Source organism: Pogoniulus pusillus, chromosome 25 (genome assembly GCF_015220805.1).
Source record: "Pogoniulus pusillus isolate bPogPus1 chromosome 25, bPogPus1.pri, whole genome shotgun sequence".
Taxonomy (NCBI): Eukaryota; Metazoa; Chordata; class Aves; order Piciformes; family Lybiidae; genus Pogoniulus; species Pogoniulus pusillus.
In genome coordinates this window covers 13,537,142-13,555,965 of record NC_087288.1, presented here as the reverse complement: position 1 = coordinate 13,555,965, position 18,824 = coordinate 13,537,142, and the positions used below count along the sequence as shown (strand labels likewise).

At 41.1% G+C, this 18,824-nt stretch overlaps 1 protein-coding gene across 1 annotated transcript in view; it reads left to right on the top strand.

The window, feature by feature from the left end:
* USH2A (usherin) overlaps positions 1–18,824 on the top strand; it is a 411,816-nt gene that overhangs the window by 89,894 nt on the left and 303,098 nt on the right. The window contains exons 15-19 of the mRNA XM_064164511.1: positions 2,818–2,976; positions 8,135–8,629; positions 11,042–11,314; positions 13,073–13,230; positions 15,056–15,200. Of these exons, the coding sequence (XP_064020581.1) occupies positions 2,818–2,976; positions 8,135–8,629; positions 11,042–11,314; positions 13,073–13,230; positions 15,056–15,200 (1,230 nt within the window). The remainder of the gene's footprint in view (positions 1–2,817; positions 2,977–8,134; positions 8,630–11,041; positions 11,315–13,072; positions 13,231–15,055; positions 15,201–18,824) is intronic.

Genomic DNA, 18,824 nt, shown 5'->3' with positions numbered 1-18,824 from the left:
GAGACCTTATAGTGGCCTCCCATTATCTGAAGGGGACCTACAGGAAGGCTGGGGAGGGACTATTGACAAGGTCTTGTAATGACAGGGCAAGGGGGAATGGGTTTAAACTGGCAGAGGGGAGATACAAACTAGATGTTAGGAAAGGGTTATTTGGAGTGAGGGTGGTGAGACCCTGGCACAGGTTGCCCCGGGAGGTTGTGACTGCTCCCTCCCTGGAGGTGTTCAAGGCCATGTTTGATGAGGTTTGAGCAGCCTGTTCTAGTGGGAGATGTCCTTGTCACAATGGCCGGGTGTTGGAACTGGCTGATCCTTGAGGTCTTATCCAACCTAAACCAGTCTATGATTCTCTACTTACATGTCTAAACTGCAAACAGCAAACATGTGAGAGCAACATGTAATAGTGTGAGACTGAGACTGGGCAACGAAGATTATGCTGATAAATTTCTGTGATTGCTTAGGTCTTGTAAGCATGTGTTTTGTGGTGAGATGCTTTCAGAAATGCCAAAGGGATTTAGGAGCACTTATTTTCTTTGATTCTCAAACTTTGTCCTGTGGACACTTTAGCTTCTGAACTCAAGAACTCTAGACTGGCAGCAAAACAACCTGTGCTTTCTACTGGGAGATGATGATTCTGTTCTCTTCAGTCCAGTGAATCCTAGAAATTTCTTGGCGGAGAGACTGCAGTAGGAGCAGGACTTTTCATTATCTTATTCTAAAGAGCTTTAATGTTTTAGGTTTATATTAAAACCTGACATTGGTGCAATCCTCTGCATTTATAATTTGTGTGGCTTGAGGCTCTCATGCTGTTTTGTCTGCAACTTCACACTTTGCCTCTTGTCTCCTGTTAGCTTGCCTGACTGAATTTTGCTAATTTGGTGAATTGTGTATGCTAAGCAATAAAAATGACAGAAGTTTACAAACAAAGGAGAAAAAAAAAAGGTGTTTCTAATGTTGATATTTTCCTATAATGCTTAATGTAAGGGAGAAAAACCTTATTTGGGTGGTTCTACATCCAGTTCTAGGTAGCTTGCTCCATATAGTGATTCCTGCATCACCTTTGGCCATTCTCGTTCCAGGAACAAAATATGTTCTTCTAGATTCATACTCCTCTGATTTTCCCTTCTCTGGTAAAGAGCCTAGGAAATGGCATGGTCTGCCTTTGAGTCAAGCTATAGCAATTATTAGCTGCTGAAACAGAGCAGTCTTGCTCTGTGTTAATGCACTGAGGGTCAGAGAGTAGTGCTTCTCTTGGTATAACAGGCTGGCTGGACACCTCATAGCAGGATATGAACTTGTGCTCTAACTCAAGTAATAGCATAAATGTGGAATCACAGAATAATGTAGGCAGGAAAAGACCTTTGGGATTGTCAAGTTCAGCTGTAAAAACATGTGTATGTGGTTTATGTATGCACATAAAGCTTAATTTCTCAGTTAACAGCCACTGTCTTAGAAAGGGCCGTGATCATGCAGTTGATTTACAAAAGAGATGAAGAAAAGACTTTGCTCTTTCTGAAAGCATGAGGCTGCTAGCTTGTGAACTTAAAGTTTGTTTTTCCCTTGCTACTGGTTGCAGTTCAACAGCACATTTTCCAAAGTTAATGGAGGTGATAGCAGAGCAGTGTTTTTGTAAATAAGAATCTCAAACCGATTTCTTAAACTGTTAGACACCTCAGTCTCGTTGATTTAAGTTTCATTGGAAACAAATGGAATCAAATTGCCTAAATAACCTTCAAAATATGTCCCTTTATATTTTCTGTCGTTTGATTAATTAGGCTTATTTTAACACTTCAGTAAAATTCGTAGGTACTTGGACTTTCCATTTCTCTTCTATTAGAGGAAGTTATGCCTGGCCTCTGCTAAAATGGAATGATTCCTCTGGAAAAAAATATTATAACTGAACTATAAAGTTCAATAACATGACCAGATAAACATGTTTCCATTAAATAGGGCTCTGGAAATATATTGGAGAAAGGAAGGTTGGAAAGCTGTTGTGTACTTGCTTAAATTGGGGAGGAAGGGAGGCATCAGGAATGGTGTGGTCAGCAGGAGCAGGGAGGTCATTCTGCCCCTGTACTCTGCACTGGTTAGACCACACCTTGAGTACTGTGTTGAGTTCTGGGCCCCCCAATTTAGGAAGGACATTGAGATGCTTGAGCGTGTCCAGAGAAGGGCAACGAGGCTGGGGAGAGGCCTTGAGCACAGCCCTACGAGGAGAGGCTGAGGGAGCTGGGATTGGTTAGCCTGGAGAAGAGGAGGCTCAGGGGTGACCTTATTGCTGTCTACAACTACCTGAGGGGTGGTTGTGGCTAGGGGGAGGTTGCTCTCTTCTCTCAGGTGGCCAGCACCAGAACGAGAGGACACAGCCTCAGGCTGTGCCAGGGGAAATTTAGGCTTGAGGTGAGGAGAAAGTTCTTCACTGGGAGAGTCATTGGACACTGGAATGGGCTGCCCGGGGAGGTGGTGGAGTCGCCGTCCCTGGAGCTGTTCAAGGCAAGGTTGGATGTGGCACTTGGTGCCATGGTCTAGCCTTGAGCTCTGTGGTAAAGGGTTGGACTTGATGATCTGTGAGGTCTCTTCCAACCCTGATGATACTGTGATACTGTGAAATATATGAATCTTTTTCATATACATGGATAAAAAGCTGGAGGGCTTGTTGGAGAGCATATGGATGGATCAGTTTATCTTGTCTGGGTGACTGTGTGTTTATTCAGCATTTTTTCCTTAAAGAAATATTAGCACTTTGTTTGCATTTTTATTTATATTTGTGTGATTATTAATTACCTTAATTTTTACGTTATTTGTCTTTGTGTGTTTTAGCTCCATTGCAACAACCTCCTCCTACAGGAGATGTTCTCAATTCTTCTGTTATCAGTCTCTCATGGAGTTCCCCTGACTCTCCCAATTCTAACAGGCTTATTTACCAGTTGTATAGGGATGAGACTGAAATTTATTCAACTGAAGACTACCACCCATATAGTAAGTATTTATGGGATGCTATCCAAGGTGTTTGTGTGTACATATCTACATATGCAACTTTTCTTAATGATTTCTTGTTTCTGTCATTATTTTTTTCTGTGCTTTTGAAAAAAAATTTCTGTTTTCCTTTTGTGAGTTACGATTCTGGGTTACTAATTTTGTTTGAAAGACATGGATACCACAGTCTAAAGTCTGGCAAATACAGTCACCCAGAATGCCTAACAGTTTTTTACAGTTTAATCTGAAAAACTTTAAAATTGATTTACCAAAAGCAATCCCTGCAAATATACCCAGGCTTCAAAATCGGAGAGAGACCAAGTCCCAGATGAAGAACTAGGCTGAATGAGAAACTAATGTACTTTAAGCCCCTTTTTTTATCCTTCTGGTTTTAAACTGTTAACAGATTAGGGAAGCTTTTTGTGGCCTCTAACTTTTAGCACCTTCTCTTAAGATATCAGTGTAGCTCCTGATTTGCCTTTAGCAGCACCACTTCTCTCATGTTGAGCTTTGCAAAGGTATCCTCAGAAGACAGTCCTCAAGGATTTGACACTGTCCTAGCTGGAAAGGCCATTTTGTGCTACTATTGATCCTCTTATCAAAGGAAAGGAAGTGGGTTTGGATACACTTTTTCTGTATATATGACACACAAGTGTTTGGTATATTTGGGGTTTGTGTGTGTTTGTTTTTTAAAGATGACAGATGTGGTTTAAGGCCACTAACATTAATTTCTGTTCAGACAGCTTTAGTTTGTTGTGTTTTTGTACTAGTGCAGCATTAATATCTTGCAGAACTCAAGTCTTTCTAATTACTGCCATGTACCCCAGAGCTAAATAAAATAGATCATGATTCAAGGACCCACAGATCCTTTAAAATACACCTAACTAACATTTTTATGTTGTAGTGCACGCTGCTGTGTGATGCACTGCTTACTCTGTGGCTTATGCTGTCAGTGTGAACACACTGCAGTACATACCGTGAGGAAAGGTGTACAGCTCTGTGTAAGAATAGGATTAAGTGATGGAGAGGAGAAAAAGAAACATTACCAAAATCATTTAGAGAGTTAGTAGGAAGTATTCTAAATTTTAAACTTCATTTCAAAGCCTAATTTTATTATAAGTAGGACTTAATTTCAAAAGAAAAGCTGCCACACTTTGTTGTCGTAAATCTGTTCTTAACAGTGTACTTGAAACAGGGCATTGTTGAGGATCTTGTTTCATAATTACCTGAATACTTTGTAGAGAGTAAAAAAATCTGAATATATTTAGGTGTTTAACAAGATTTAAGCATATTTCTATTGAACAACACATTACCTTCTAAAAACTGACTTGGTTTCAAAAGATGTTTTTGACATTACCAGGCAATGCCCCTGATAAATGATGTAAATGCTTCTGCTGGTGTTTGAATATCAAGAACACATTGCTGTTAAAACGTTTGATAGTGTTACTTTTTTTCTCAGCATAGCCTGGAATTTGTAATGCTTATGAAGTACCCTGAGAGTGTAACTAGATGAACATTATCTTATGATTAAATGAGAGCATCATAGAAACACTGAGCTTCCTAAGGAAAATTAAGCATTGTCTTCTAAATCAGCCTGGTGAGCTGGCTGATGTTCTTGCAGAATAGCAGATCAAAGCAATGTTTTCCTAACTATTCTGGTTAAACAGAGGCTCAGGAGATTACAATTCTTGTCTGAGGATAAAATTAAGTATTCATTCTAAAATGTGCAAAACCTCTAAATGCTACTTACAGTACTGACTCCAAATCACATTGATTGTAATGATTTGTAAATGTAACGAAGTATGTGGTGGTGGTTTACACCTGAGGAATGTAGAACTTTGTATCTTTTTGCTTTATCCAATTCTACTTATTGGTACTTCCACTGAAATTGCAATCTGGTGATCAGGTGTTTGTTAGTAATTAATGAACTTCCTCATAACGTTGAGGTGGTGTTGGTTATTTTTCTGGTAAACAACATGAGCATTCTGCTTGATCTACCTCTTCTAATCCTTGCACTCAAAAAGAAGAAAGTGCTTGCTGTCAACATCAGACATGGGGCCCCAGAAGCTGGATTTTGGGGGCTGTTTGTAGAGTTAGGGTCATGTCCATGAGGTTGTTTCTAGAGCAGATATGAATGCTGGAGTTGGTTTGGTAGGGAGATTATTTGTTAGGAAGGTGGTTCTAGATCCTGCACTAGCTCACTTGTTGGCTCTAGAACACATTCTAGATTGTCTTGAGTATAGCTTAGGTTGCCACTTGATTGCTAATTATGGAGTAGAATTGTGGTTTACCTCACTGTTTCAGAACTGCCCATGGGTTCAGTATTACGATTGAAGTAGCTCACTTACTGATTCAGGACTGCTGGCTGGTTCAGGGCTTTTTCATGGTTCTGGAGTCAGCTCAGGCTCCCTCTATGGCTCTGGATCATAATCTAGCTTGCTCAAATGTTCTAGTTCTAGAGTAAGATTGGCTTCTGAAATGAGGATGTCTTAGACTCAGGCATTGGAACGGGATGCCCAGGGAAGTGGTTGAGTCACCGACCCTGGATATGTTTAAAAGTCATTTGGATGTGGTGCTTGAGGATATGTTTTAAGGATGAGCTTTGTAGAGTAGGGATAACAATTGGACTTGACAATCCTGGGTTTTTTTTCCAACTGGAATGTTACTGTGATTCTAGTTCAAAGGCTACTCACATTTTATCATCTCATGAGGATTTGTAGTACTTGTTGCTGCCAACAGCAGTCTTGCTGGTTTTTCTCCTTTCCTTTTTTTTCTTGGTTGTTCTTTTTTTGCTTCTTGAGTGCTGCTTCTCCATGGCTTTTTTCAGCTGAAGGCCCATAGGATGGGGACCCTATCATCCCATAAAGTACAGCTCTCCCAGGTTTCTAGCATGCTAACTTTCACTGCCTCTGTGGCCATCCATTTCTCTGGAGACAAAATCAGAAACCAAACACATGGCAATCTCCTAGTTGCTTGTGTCTTTCACAGCAACCGGTTGTCACGCTCCTGCTGTGAGAATTCTTGCCAGCCTGGCCAAGATTTTTGTCTAACACTAGTTGAACAGGCTCTGGTACCCAGTCTTGCACCCAGAAGCACTTCAGACATGGCAGGTGTTTTTGTGCAGCTTAGAAAGGGCTCAACAGTTCTACTGTACACTTGAGTACTTGCACCCACAGTTACAAACAACAAGCTAACCTTGAAAGCTGAAGAAGAAAGAGCTGAATCTCCCAAGCAGTACTGAAATGTGCTGCATCACTTGCCTGCTCATGATCATGACAAGGATGTCACAATATCCATTGCTTCCACTGGCACAACCATTCTCCAATCTTGTCTGAAGTTCCCAGGCTTGAAAGGCACGAAGATGAGATTACTTAGTCTCTTTATTGCTGGTCTCCAGTGTTAAGTGTGTGATCACTGAGTGATAGCTGAATTGCTGTGAGCAAATACTCTGCTGAGACTGCTGCTTTTACACTTCAATGTCAGGAGCTAACTATCTGGCAATACTCAGACTTTTATGGTCTACTTCCCTTAGTTGTACTCAGGGCTGGCTTGCTGATGCAGACATGCAAAGAGAGCTTAAAAATAACTGTGTTTTCTCCATTTGCTTTGAAAAAAATCAAGAGTATCAATGCTCTGATATGTAATATGTTGTTCAAGGTTCACAATTTCTGGAGATCAATGTATGGTGGTTTGGTTGCATGGAAATTCGTGTTGTGCTGTGTTGACTGAGATGGTAAATGCTTCTGGAATCTACCCAGGAGCTGTTCATGGTCATGGCTGTGAACAAGCTGTGGAAAGTAGAATGTAAGGAAGGTAAATAGAGGTTTTGTATATACCTCTTCAATCACAGAATGTTAGAGGTTGGAAGGGACCTCCCTACCAAAAAGCAGGATTACCTAGAGTAGTCTGCACAGGAATGCATCAGGTAGGTTTTAAAAGTCTCCAGAGAAGTAGATTGCATGAGTCCCCTGGACAGCCTGTTTCAGTGCTCCATCACCCTCACTGTGAAGAAGTTTCTCCTCATGTCGAGAAGAGACTTTCTATGTCTTATTACTGCACACTGCCAAAAAGAGCTTGACCCTATCCACTTGACACCCACCCCTTGGATGTGTTTATACACATTGATGAGTTTCCCCTCTCTGTCTTCTCAAGACTGAACATCCCCAAGTCTCTCAGCCTCTCTTTGTAGGGGAGATGCTTAAGTCCCCTAGTCATCCTCGTGGCTTTCCATTGTACTCTCTCCAGCAGATCCCTGTCTCTCTTGAATTGGGGAGCCCAAAACTGGACACAATACTTCAGGTGTGGTCTCACCAGGGCAGAGTAGAGGGGGAGAAGCTCCTCCCTACACCTGCTGGACACACCTTGCTTCACCCCAGGATACCACTTCCTCTCTTGGCTGCAAGGGCACGTTCCTGTCCCATGGAGACCTTGCTTTTTACTAGGACTCCAAGGTCTTTCTCTGTGGAGCTGCTCTCCAACTGGGCAACCCCTCACCTGTACTGGTGGCTGCTGTTATTCCTCCCCAGGTGTAGGACCTTGCACTTGTCCTTACTGAACTTGGTAAGGTTTGCCTTCACCCAGTTCTCCAGCCTGTCTGGATCTTGTTGGATGGCGTCACAGCCTAATGGGGTGTCAGCCACCTCCCCAGTTAATCAATGCAAATAATTATTTGCACTTCTCTTTCACTTATTCAAAATCAAATGCTCTACAAATTAAGCACCATTTTAGAAGTGAGGAAGTGAAATCACAGAACGATGAATTCTTTGATCTTATGCTGTGAAATTAATTGAAAACAGAGGTGTAAAAATTTACAAACCAGTTAGGGTGTTTTTTCCAAATCTGATCTACTAAAATCCATGCTGATTTACATTTGAAATAATTATTTTAAAGCAATAAGGATAACTGTATTAATCTTGGTGACAATGAAAGCAGGAACTAAGAGAGATTCAGTGGAAAAAATTAGACCAATGTGTAGTGGAAGATGACAGAAAGAAAAGGAGAGGAGAGAAGGTTGAATGTCCACAGTGATCTCAGGAAGAGTATGCCTACAGGCATAAATGTCTTATGTCTTGGATTAGGGCTGAAAAGATTGTAAGCATGCAAAATAAGATTATTTTTCATGTGTTACTAATACTGTTTACTTCTCACCTGTTTGTTTTAGGTGTTCAGACTTTCACTGATACCATGTTATCTCCGTATACCTTCTATTCCTACTACATCCAAGCCAGCAATGTTCATGGTTTTACAAGGAGTGCCTCAGTGACCTACAGAACAAAATCTGGAACACCTACAGGAAGCTTGCATTTAAATCCTGTCTTTCCTGTTAGTCACCACTCTGTTTTACTTTACTGGACAAATGCTTCTGATGATTCTGGGCCCATAGAGAAATACATTTTGACATGTACTGGATTGGTTGATCTTCAGCCTTGTGGTCAGTATGAAGGTTTGAAAACGTCAGCAATTATTTGGAACCTCATTCCATTTACAAAGTATGTTTTTTCTGTGCAAGCTTGTACTAGTGGAGGCTGCTTAAAGAGCCAGCCAGTAACAGTAATTACTGCACAAGCTCCTCCAGAAGGACTACATCCACCAATGATAGAAACCATAAGCTCTACAGAACTGGCCGTGGAATGGTCACCACCTGAGAAACCAAATGGTAGGACATTGTCATTATTTTGTAAGTTGAAGGTTTTGCATTTTCTCAAATGTGGTTACAATATCACAGAACCATAGATGGTTTAGGATGGAAGTGACCTCAAAGGTCATTGAGTTCCAAGCCCCCATGATATTCAGGGACACTTCCCAGTAGAACAGGTCACTCAAGGCCTCACCCAACCAGCCCTTGAACGCCTCCAGGGAGGGAGCAGCCACAGCCACCCTAGGCAACCTGTGCCAGTGTCTCACCACCCTTACTGCAAAGAACCCTTTCCTAACATCTACTTTGAATCTCCTCTCTGCCAGTTTAAACTCATTACCCCTTGTCCTGTCATCATAAGACTTTGTCAATAGCCAGCCTTCCTGTAGGCCCCCTTCAGATACTGGAAGGCCACTATAAGGTCTCAAAGCCTTCTCCAGGCTGTGGAGCCTCAACTCTCATAGCCTGTCCTCATAGCAGAGGTGCTGCAGCCCTCTGATTGTCTTCTTTGCTCTCTGAACTCCTTCCAACAATTCAATGTTCTTCTTGTGCTGGGGGCTCCAGAACTGCACACAGTACTCCAGGTGGGGTTTGAGGAGAGCAGAGCAAAGGGGCAGAGTCCCCTCCCTTGCCCTGCTGCCCACACTGCTTTTGCTGCAGCCCAGCACACGGTTGCTGTCTGGGCTGCACTCACACTGCAGGCTCATGTTGAGCTTTTCATCACCCCAGACCCTGAGGTCGTTTTCCTCAGGGCTGCTCTCAGACATTCCCCACCCATCCCGGAGTTGTGCTTGGAATTGCATCAACCCGTGTGCAGGACCTTACACTTGGCCTTGCTGAATTTCGTGAGGTTGGCCTGGGCACATCTCTCCAGCCTGTCCAAGTCCCTCTGGATGGATCCTTTTCCTCTATCAAGTCGACTGTGTCACACAGCTTGGTGCCATCTGCAAACTTGCTGAGGGTGCACTCGATTTCTCTGTCCATATCACTGACAAAAATGTTAAACCATGAAACATAAACAGAGAATGTAGTCAGCACTGTCTTAATTTGCCTGTCTGCCATTAAACATATCCTCAGAGTCTATATTTTATTTTGTTGGAGTCCAGAACTCCAACTGCGACTGTGTTGGGTCCAGGATTTAGCCCTTCGTGGCATCTGTTGCAGCAGGAATCACATTTATAATTAAACCTTTACAGTAAAATTGATTTTTTTCTTAATTTGCCAGATCTCCCAGTTCAGACAGATGTGGTGATACTGCCTGACAAAGACTAAATAAGCAGATAACAGTTATGGAAAAACAACCTAAGAATTAACAGAGCAGTCTGTTTTTCAAACCATCCGTCATGTTTGGTAACTAATTCTGTTACCAGTGTAACTTTGTTAGGGATTAGGCGATTGCCAAGAGTTGCTGGTCTAACTTGGGTAATAATATTTTAGGTTTTTTGAAACTAAGAACACAGCTGTTCTAGGATGCTTTTGTGATGCCACCAATTTAACTGGTAAACACTTTATCTGTTGATAGATGTGCAGTAGGTTTTGTGAACTTGCACTTATATGCAAGCATGCTTGTGCTTCAGAGCGAGGACATTTTGTGTCCTCATCTGTTTATGGGAAGCTCAGCTTGCTCTTAGAATGTCTCATTTGCCCACAGGAGGAATGCCCACACAAGAATACCTGTTTATATTCATAAGGGCGCTTCCTACCTTGCAGGTCATGATGTTTGCTGTAGCATATACTCTTCACAGTTTATTCTGTAGCCGTTCTATGAGCCTAATGGCCATCATAGGCTGAGTTAAGCAATACTTAGTCAAATTTGTTGGGATATCTAGTTAGATTTCCTGGTCTTCCCAAAGACAAAGAGAGAGAGGTTGTTTCTGCCACGCAACCTCTACAGTTCTGTGTATGAATACAGCCTCACATATAAAATCATAGAATGGTTTAGGCTGATGCTAATGACATCACACAAGCTATGTCCTTTTCTCCTCCTACTGCCAGTGAGTCAAGCAATTACTCTACCCATTTTAGAAATGGAGAAACTAACACAGGTATAGGCAGAAGGGTGGAGTATTGAGAACATCATAGGATCATAGAATGGTTTAGCTTGGAAGGGACCTCAGGGATCATCCAGTTCCAAACCCCTGCCATAGGCAGGGACACCTCCCACTAGAACAGGTTGCTCAAGGCCTCATCCAGCCTGGCCTTGAACACCTCCAAGGGTGAGCATTCACAACCTCCCTGGGCAACCCATACCAGTGTCTCACCACCCTCACTATAAAGAACTTATTTCTAACATCTGTCTTAAATCTCCCCTTTTCCAGTTTAAACCCATCACCCCTCATCCTGTCATTACGAGATCTTGTCAATAGTCCCTCCCCAGCCTTAGTATATTTAAATACACTAATTTTTCTGACTTCTTTTTTTTTCCTTCTCTAGGCATAATTATAAGATATGAAATTTACATGAGAAAAAAAATAAAATCAACTGGCAACTTTCTTCCTCCTGAAATTCGTGTTTTTCAAAGCAGTGGATGGCTCAGTCCTCAACCAGTTATGGAGTCTCCTAATGAAAACGCACTGGCCGCACCGCAGACCAGTACCATAGTTACTGATCTGGAGCCATTCACGGAGTATGAGTTTTATGTGCTAGCAGTAAACATGGCAGGTAGTGTATCTTCAGACTGGAGATCAGGAAAAACAAGAGAGGCTGGTAGGTACTGTTTTGAATTTGTTCAATACGAATGAAAAGCAAAAGTAGCTTAGAAATGTATTCCTAACTTCTTTTTTTCTTCATTAGAGTGTGTCTAGTGATGCTTCAAGTAGGGATAAATGCTCCTTTTATTTATTTTTTTTAAAGTAAAGTTAGGTCAGATTACTTCAGAACTTAGCACATTGAGCAAAAACATAATCTTCACATCATATTGGTGAAAACAATTCCAGTCAATAACAGTGAAATTTCAAAAGTACAGGATTGCAAAATCTCTCAAGCAATGCTGGAACTCTTCACTGTTTCCCCAGTTGTTCTTTACAGGGTAAAAAATGTTGGAACTCTTCACTGTGTCCCCAGTTATTCTTTACAGGGTAAAAAATGTTGGAACTCTTCACTGTTTCCCCAGTTGTTCTTTACAGGGTAAAAAATGTTGGAACTCTTCACTGTTTCCCCAGTTGTTCTTTACAGGGTAAAAAATGTTGGAACTCTTCACTGTTTCCCCAGTTGTTCTTTAAAGGGTAAAAAATGTTGGAACTCTTCACTGTGTCCCCAGTTGTTCTTTACAGGGTAAAAAATGTTGGAACTCTTCACTGTTTCCCCAGTTCTTTACAGGGTAAAAAATGTTGGCACTCTTCACTGTTTCCCCAGTTGTTCTTTAAAGGGTAAAAACATGTTAAAAAGACTGGGTTTGTCACAAATGTTATTAACACTTGGTGTGAATCAGGAGTGTGCTCCAAGAAGGTACATCTATTCAGGAAGGATGTTCTAATGAGTGTTCCTGAACTGGGGCTTTGCTTTTTTAAGAAGAGTCCAAGTGTCATAATATGTTTGTTGTTTTTCTAGAAGTTTAACCCATTCACAATGACTCTTACTCTGAACCTTCTGTTCATATTCTCAGAAGTACTTGCCACTTGATACATTATTTGGGATAATAGCTATTTATTTCAATGCTTTCATTGGAAATCCAAGTGTTTGATTCTTACAGAGCCTATATTCTATAACTAAACACCTCGGTTACATCACTGATGCGTTTGTTTGCTGTTAGTTTCAAAATTAGGTCCTCAGACATTTGCTCCTGCAACAACAGCAGACTAAACTAATTCCCTTTTCAAAATGAGTCTTTGTGCTTATCTGTTCTTAAATGCTATATGTTATAAAAGTGTTAAATTGTATTTGGGAAGTGGTCCATTAGTGCAGTGTTGTTTGTACATAGCAGAAGTGCTGTGAGTTGGTATCCTATTATTACAGAGTAATCAGGTGGGGATTTAACTGCAGTGCAAACAATCCTTTTACAGATTTACTATAGAAGTCAAGGGAACTGTTTTTGTGAGAAGTGAGAGACATGTTAATTTCAAACTGGCCTAGCAAACAAAATTGCTTTTAAGATGCTGAAGTATTGAACATTTTTTGCTTTTATCAGTTTTTTCCCAGGTTGCAGGAAGTTTTTTTTCTTGAGGACTTTTCATTTGTATGTACTTTCCTACCTGCTACAGGGGTTAGGACTTCAGTGTTGATTAGTATTTCTTTGCAGAGCTTTGTTCCACATTCACGGCCAGAGTATAACACAGGAAAATGATTGGTGATGTACTTTTTATGTACAATAAAAATAATATGGAAATTCCATTTAGAATTGAAAATAAGATTTACAAAGAAAGAGAAAGCTGTCTGAAATGGATGTTATACAAGTACAATGGGAAAGCTTGCATTACACATGGCTCACTTTTTAAAATGAATGTTATCATATTTGTTTTATTTCAGCCCCAGTGTTTATGCCATCTCCCTCAGTATTCCCTCTTTCACCATATTCCCTTAACGTGTCATGGGAAAAACCTGAAGATAATTTAGCAAGAGGGGAAGTGATGGGATACAGCATCAGTTTGATAACTGAACAAAGGCTCTTGCCACCATTTTCTCAGGTATTAATCTTAGTTATATTAAGTTTTTCCTAATTGGTATTAGTAAAATTGATAGCTTGATGTCCTTCTTGATGTAGTGATGAATTGTTTCCCTGCTTTTCTGTATAAGTGTTCCAGTGAGTTCTTTGGGGCCAGGGAATGCTCTCACATGTGGGTACCCCCCTCTGGATATGGTTTCAACACTTCATTATAGCTCAAATACTAAAATCATAGAGAGAAGGGTGTATGACAAGGAATCAGAACTATAGAATCAACCACATTGGAAGAGACCTCCAAGATCATCCAGTCCAACCTATCACCCAGCCCTATCCAGTCAACTAGACCATGGCACTGAGTGCCTCATCCAATCTTTTCTTGAACATCTCCTATCCAACTGACTGGCAAAATTCCTAAAATGTGTAGATTGCAGAGCTGGCAGGCACTTAACTTCTTAAGGTAGGCATCCTCACCAGGAACCACACTGTCCTGGTGCCAAGACTGGTGCTGCTCCAACCTAGCACTACCTAGGCTCTCGGTATAGATGGGTTCAGAAATCCATGATGTATGGCCAGGACTTCCCAGAAGGTGGAACAAAGGAGAAGGGAGCTCCTCCTCTAGTTTGGAATCTGTTACATACTATCTTTCCCTATTGCTCATGCACATACTTGCAAGCCTTGTTTCTTATCTCTAATAACCCAGGGATTATCAGCCTGTTGTAACTCCTGATCAAAACACGTACCAACTCTTCCCTCTCATAGCGTTAATCTAACTTCTTCTTGAGCAATCTGTAGTGTTATATGCTGCTTTTAAGTTGGATTCCTGAGCTGACTTGTTTTCCTTAGTGGGTGAGATTCAAAATGAGGAGCGATGAGCAACAGTATTTACATTGCCTCGATCTAAGCGTGTTCTGATTCTGTATTATCGCTCTATTTGCTGATATGCTTAAAGCCATCTTGTTTTGCAGGAATCTACATTTTCAGTTAGAAAGTACCTGTCTGGCCTTATGGGTAATGAACAAGCCTTTGAAGTAGGGAAAGCTAAAAGAGCAGAAACCCAACTCTAAATATATGGGTTTGCAATACTGGAGTGGCTGGGTTTGGTGAGCAAATAGCATGGCAGTAGATGTATGCTGCAAGCTTAGGAATGAGCAAAGAAACATGATGGGTAATGAGTGTGTGGGATGATATTGTACTTCTTGTTTCAGAGCTGATTTTTTTGTTGTTGCTGTTAGTGGAATCACAGATGGGCTTCAGTTTATTTGTCTATTATGTGGGGCTGCTATTACTCCTGGGTCTGATGGAGCAGATTTGTGAGATTTTTCACCTATGTAAACTTCTGATAATGAAGTTATCTAAAATACAACAGCTTATTCAGTTCTTCTTTCTCTGATAGGCTAAAATCAAGTAAAAGAGTTTCAAATGTCTGTATATATCAGTTATTCCCTTCCCTCCTAATGCCTGCTCATCGTGTCACTCATTCAGTGGTGGTCAGATTTCACCACTTAATAGTGTCATCTTCGTCATCTGGTTTGTGGCTGCACTGTTTGTAGTGATAACTGCACCACCACACAGTTTTATGAGGCAATAATTTTGTTTCCTCATTTATCCACTCAGGAACTGGCTTATTACCTCATAAAACAGTGTGATGGGAAGTATTATCACCTAAATCCTAGCTTGTTTGGATTCTCCAAAATAGTCTTCTACCTTGGTCTTTGCAGGGTTTTCCACATCTAAATGAAGGACTCTGCAAATTCAGAGACAAGTTCTTATTAGGGAATGTGTCATCAATTAATAGGAATGAAAATACTATTAACCAACTGTCATTTTCCAATCTGTTTGCTTTGCAGGTTTTGCATATAGCTGAGGCTCATGAGCTATCCTATATAGTGACAGGATTAAGACCTTACAGGACATACAACTTTACCGTTACTCTCTGCAATCAAATTGGCTGTGTAACCAGTGAGCCAGGCATGGGGCAAACCTTGGTAGCTGGTAAGGAAACAGTCTGTATCAAAGTGCAAATCTGCCACACAGGTCACTAATGAATACCATTAGGATGATCACAGCTTGATGTACAGTGACAGGAGAAGGTGTTGTGTTAATACAAAGTGACTTCCTTAATTATTCTTTGTTTATCTTGATAGATGAAAACCAAAGTGTTTTCAGTGAAGGTTTAAAGTATGCTATTATGGCAGTGGAATGTGTGTATTGCTGTCTCAGTTGCAAGCTATGGATATGTCTATTTTTGTTTCCATTTATTTAAATGGTAAATGTGGCTGAATCCACTCATTCATCTCTGATGCTAAGACATTGTTAATCTGTTGTTGCATTTCTGCAGTTGTGTTTGCGTGACAGCATGGAAAATACACATGCAGTGCCAACACTTTGCTTAACCCATGAAGGAAGAGTTGTATGTTTATTGTATGTACATAGCGTGCCTGACTTAGAAGCAAAATGCATGCTAAGGGTCTGCTGAGAATGCTTGTTTAGCCCCTGAGATTTATGAGATTTTTCTCTGTGTGTTACTCATAATTTCCTATGGAAACAATGTCTAAGAAAGTGCACCTTAATAGATTTTCAGATTTTGAGTTGATTTCAACCACATATGTCCTGAGTTTCAAAGGTACTAATTTTCTACAAATTTAGGGGAAAATAAGCATGAGAACAGAACAGAGGAGAAAAAAAGCCTGTATTTACTTTGAAGGAAAGGCTGGAAAGAACTCACTTCTTAGACATCAGAAGATCAAGAGGGCTTTAAGAGAGAAATTGTTAGGAAAATCAGTTTCATCTCTTTCTTCATGGAAGGAGGAAGTCAGTACAGCTCTTTAATACTATAAACTCAGACCCCATGCATCGTGACACCCTGGTGGTCACCTGCAGAGAGCTGACTGCTTAACATTGCAGTTTGCTTTTGTATAGGCATTTGAAACACATTAATTACTCTCTCAGTATTAGTTTTACTTAATTTAGCAATTAGTGGTGTTGTCCTCTCTCTTTTGTGATGATGGTGTTTGAAATTACTTCTCTTGTGTAATTTGGTCTCCCATAGGAAAAAATCTGAAATTTTCTGCTGTGCAGAATGTTTTCCAAGGCTCCCTGGGCCGTATTTGGGTTGCCTGAATTCCATCAAAGCTCCTCTGCATAATGAATGCAGAGATACATGAGTTTGCAGACAGGGAATGAGAAGTTGCCCAGAAACAGTAATCAAGAAACCTTATATACATGAACCAAAGTGAAATGTAAGGTGTTTGGATATTACCTATGTTCTATTCTCTGTTCTTCATCTGTGTGTTTACTTAGATTTCCATTTTTTCTGAAGTGGAAAACAGATTAATTGTTCCTTGATTCACCAAATAGAATCATAGAACAGTTTAGGTTGGAAGGGATCTCAAGGATCATCCAGTTCCAATGCCCTGCCACAGGCAGGGACACCTCCCACTAGAACAGGTCGCTCAAGGCCTCATCCAACCTGGCCTTGAACACCTCCAGGAAGGGAGCATCCACAGCCTCCCTGGGCAACCTGTGCCAGTCTCTCACCACCCTCACTGCAAAGAACCCTTTCCTAATACCTAGTTGGAATCTCTCCTCTGCCAGTTTTAACCCATTACTGCTCATCTTGTATTAAAAAGACCTTGTCAATAGTCCCTCCCCAGCCTTCCTATAGGCCCCCTTCAGGTACTGGAAGGCCACTATAAGGTCTCCTCAAAGCCTTCTCACCTACAGGCTGAAGAACCCCAACTCTTGTAGCCTGTTCTCATAGCAGAGCTGCTGCAGCCCTCTGAGCATCTTTGTGACCCTCCTTTGGACTTGCTCCAACAGTTCCATGTCCTTCTTGTGTTGGGGGCTCCAGAACTGCACACAGTACTCCAGGTGGGGTCTGAGGAGGGCAGAGCAAAGGGGCAGAATCTCCTTCCCTTCCCTGCTGCCCACACTGCTCTTGCTGCAGCCCAGGACTTTGTGTTTCAGTGGGCAGAGATTGATCTGTCAGATTTCTCTCTCGCTGAATTGCTGATTCCAAAATTTATTGTTTCCATATACTGCTGACCTCAAGCTTGCCATCTACAGAGCTTCCTACTTGTATGAGTATGACTTTATCCCATACTACACAGCTGTGCAAGGACCAGCATTCCAGTCTGTGCTGATAACCATGGAAACAAATCTGGCTTAAACAGAACACTTTATTACTACAAATGATCCAACTTTGCATTTATACATTTATTAAAAGATTCAGAAACAATAGCTTAGTTATGCTTGACAGCTTGTTTATGACCATCTCCTCCCTGGTTGTCTTAATACTTAGAGACCTATCACATTAGAGAGGACAGGAGAATACAAAATAGAGTAATAGGCACATCTCTATTTATTAGTTCATTTGCAGCATAGCCTTTTCCTGCTTACAGTTGCAAGCCTTGAAAGCAAAGAGTCAGTCCTGTGTTGGCAATGTCTCAAACGTTGACAAACTTTACAAACAGAGTAAGGTACTTAAATTTTTCATGTAATGTTATATCCTGACATTCACATTTGCAGTTCCTAGAGAGAATTGTTGAATAATCTCCAGACAGTTTGTGTGTATGCATGGTCCACTTTGTGAAGTTCAGTAAATCTGGGTTTTCAGAGAAACATGACTTGTATGATGGCTTTTAGAGCAAAGTGAGCTGAAACTCCAAACAAAGTTAGAGGAACCAGTCCTTGTCATTTGTAAAAATGGATGGTCATGTCTTAGTCCATTAATATCCTTCTGTGGCAGTGAATAGTGCAAAATGAAATTAAAATTGCCTTTCTAGGGCTGTTGGGGAGTTGTGTTTCGTGAAGGAATGCCTCTCTGGCACAGAGACAGCCTCCCTGGCTAGATGCCAGCCCCACTCCATACCCTGGCAAAGGGAGCTTTTTGAAGGAAGTCTCAGCTGAAATGTGGTCCAACATGATGGTTGTCTTGCATTGTAATACAATTCCAAGAGCTTTGAGTTGTGTTCCAAGTTGGGCTAGAGATTATACTAAATTAGACTAATTCTTCTCCTCTGATCCTGAGGGTAACCAAAAGCCATCTCCACTCCTCCAGTGTGTGGAGTGTAGTCATTTATCACAGGGAACATTTAAATCAATGGATACCTTGATGACTGTGATTTTTGGCATGTTCAACTGTCTTCATTTGAAACTTGCTAATGCCTTCTAAAATTTGTCATGAGAATTCTCAAGTAGTTTTGAAGCTTTGTTCACAGCCATTAGGTTAATTTGAATATTAGTGTAAAATCCCCATACTTAAAAAACTTCATCACTGGGTTTTTGTTTCCTGGCAACATGTTTATATAATGTAACTGTGGTGGTTTGGGTGTTCCTCACCCCCCCACGTTTTGGAAATAATCCAGACTAGACTCAGATGGCTCTGGAAATTTGAATGAAGCTTATAATTACAGTTTAGCACAATATACAAGCAGATATTTACAATATCTACATCTATATACAGAAGTATACAAGGTGAAAGGTAGTACAGAAACACAGCAGCCCTCCCAGAAATCTGAGTCCCCAGGAGGGGCTCCCAACCACCCTTCCACCTTCTCCCACCCCTCTGCCTTACCCCAGACATTGCCTTGTGCCCAAGGGAGAATGGAGGGTTGG